This window comes from Botryllus schlosseri, chromosome 11 (assembly GCF_051294905.1).
Source record: "Botryllus schlosseri isolate E-star chromosome 11, Bs_hap1, whole genome shotgun sequence".
Classification (NCBI taxonomy): Eukaryota; Metazoa; Chordata; class Ascidiacea; order Stolidobranchia; family Styelidae; genus Botryllus; species Botryllus schlosseri.
In genome coordinates, this window is record NC_137246.1 from 24,192,909 (window position 1) to 24,195,448 (window position 2,540).

General features: G+C 38.5%; 1 protein-coding gene across 1 annotated transcript; it reads right to left on the reverse strand.

Moving 5' to 3' along the window:
• Positions 1-91: 91 nt before the first annotated feature.
• LOC145449531 (uncharacterized) lies at positions 92-1,630 on the reverse strand. Its single transcript, XM_080327921.1, has 2 exons — positions 1,318-1,630; positions 92-663 (listed from the first exon to the last, which is right to left on the reverse strand). The coding sequence occupies exons 1-2, from the start codon at positions 1,543-1,545 to the stop codon at positions 445-447; spliced, it is 447 nt and encodes a 148-aa protein (XP_080184047.1). The 5' UTR covers positions 1,546-1,630; the 3' UTR covers positions 92-444.
• Positions 1,631-2,540: the final 910 nt, after the last annotated feature.

Consider the following 2,540-nt stretch of genomic DNA (forward strand, 5'->3'; position numbering starts at 1 on the left):
GCCAATGACAAGAAAGAGACTCTCCGAGGTGCATAACAATTGAATGATACATTCGTATCGGAATACACCGAATATGCCTAGTAGTTATATATAGAGAGTTTTATATATCAACCGTCAAGAAACAACCTGCAGCTGGTACCATGAACTGTATGAGATTGAATGAGCGGTTAGTGAAACGGTTGTCTCCTGCGATTGATTGACCGTCACAATGTAATAAGGGGAGTAGTGCTTTCGAGTTCACAGTAAATTGTGTAGCAAAATATGCATGGGGTTGAAGAGCACTGGTCTAGAGTCCAACCAGCCGTGATTTCTCAAGATCTGTCCGAGCTACGTTGTAACGTTATACAACATACGTCCGCAAACAAGCGTGGCATGCTGGTAGCTTCCCAGTCCTAGGACAGTTCCATAGATACAATTTTTCAACGGAAATACCCCATGGCAGGTCTAAGGTTTCCATACGGGGTCCTGGTGAGCGAATACCAATGGGTTTTTCATCGACGAGCCAGCTCTGGGGGTAAATTCGGGTTCGCCACTTTCTTCGTCACTCTGGGCTGTTTCCCCGTCTTCGCCGTCTGGCTCCTCGGCAGACGAGTCTTCATCGGAATCGGAAGAATCGTCTTCTTCCTCGGAAGATGAACTCATCTCAGCCAGTTCTTTCTCAATCTGTGAACGAGGAATTGAAGTGAATTTTACAACACTATCTATAATGGATAAACTTCTGGGATACATTTCAGATTTTGGAAAAGTTATCATTGATAATTACTATCAGACAGGATAGAAGTATACCATTGAATAATATTTTCATACAGAATACACCCTCAGCGGTAATCATCAGCAACTAGTAGAGAATTGAAAATAACATTGTATTATATCGGCGGCCGCATTATATACAATGCTCTTCAATTCTCTAGTATTTATTGACGATGCCCTCGAGCCTAGATGAATATCAGCCGGAAAAGTTCGGATTAATTTCAATATGAATATATTATTAAATTGTACATTGAAGTTCTGTACCTTCAAGAGGATAGAAGTACTTGCAATTTGCAAGTAATACTCTCCAAAGCAAATAACAAATCGAGATTTCATAATTTTCCATCGAACCCTAGCGATGCTCAAAGTAGCCAGGGAAAAATCGGTCTCTTGCTATCAAGTTCAGTCTTACTCTATACAGGGTGCGGTACTGATTATAGACTTCGCCGGGTTAAATATTTTGTGAAGCATTTGGACATTGGAGGGCAGGTAAAAACAAGTCAAAAATTTCGCCTCGTGATTACAAATCAAATTTTAATATCATTAGCACATATATCTGACACTAACCTGAGATTTTTCCTCGATTACAGACTGGAACTGCAATGCCACAGCATTATCCGGTTCATAGATTAGAATCATTTTACATAGTTTCGCTGCATTTTCCCAGTCCGAAGTTCTGACATATTGCAGAAATTCACCAATTAATTCGACTGGCGCTTTTATCTCTTCGTCTTCTGAGGATTCCTCTTCACTTGAATCCTCATCTGAAGAGCTATCTCTATTTTCCTGCGGCATTAATGTTGGATCTACACCTTCGGTGACCACAGAAATTGATTCTTGCTCAGATGCGTGACCGTTTTCATTTGGTTCAGTTTGGCCGTCTCCTGCTGATTTACGAGACTCTGACAATGATAAATTCTCAAGAGCCTTATCCATTTGATTATTTACGCTATCTGAAGACGTCAATTTCACCATAGCATCTAAACTATATTTATCACAGTGCGGCTAATGCTAAAGAAACATATCTCGCGTTACTTTACCAGCACTGAACTATGGTTACCGATTTTCGTTGTAACGAAGTTTAGTTTTCCGCTTCACTGACATCTGTCTATATAATATCTGGATGGGGCACATTCTAAATATGCATGAATACAAAAAAAAATAAGACATAGATGATACTAAAATATTTTTAATGACATAAAATAAAGGTAGCGGGCCATTGCAGAATATAAAAAACTTTTTCACCATATTTTACAGTATATCATTTTGTGCTTAGAAAAATATATCATTGAAGAGAGGAGATACTTAGAAGTACAGAACTTCAATATAAAATTGAGTAGTATATTCATATTGAAATAATCCGAAATTTTTTCGGCTGGCACTCATCACGGGTATAATCGTCAGCAACTACAAAAGATTTCAAAAGAACATTACATATGAACAATCGTATCATAAATATATATCTTCGGAAAAGCCAAAAAATCGTCATACCTGTCCAGTGTCCATTCCAAATGAACGGATACTGCTAGTAGTACGGCATACATTTGGTAATAACTGCGCTGTCCCGATTCCCTAACAGCAATTTACATGTTCTCTTTCTTCTCCGTGTTTGCTATTCACCAATGCTGCAACGAAATATAAGCTCAAATGGATTTTTACTTATATATAACCAAGAATTTGGAACGATAACCTTGCAAACGCGACGATGACAGCGGGCGGACTTGATCATTTTAAATGTGATACGAAAACTGGTTATTGTTTTGGTCTCGGATTTTTTTAGTTGACCAAAA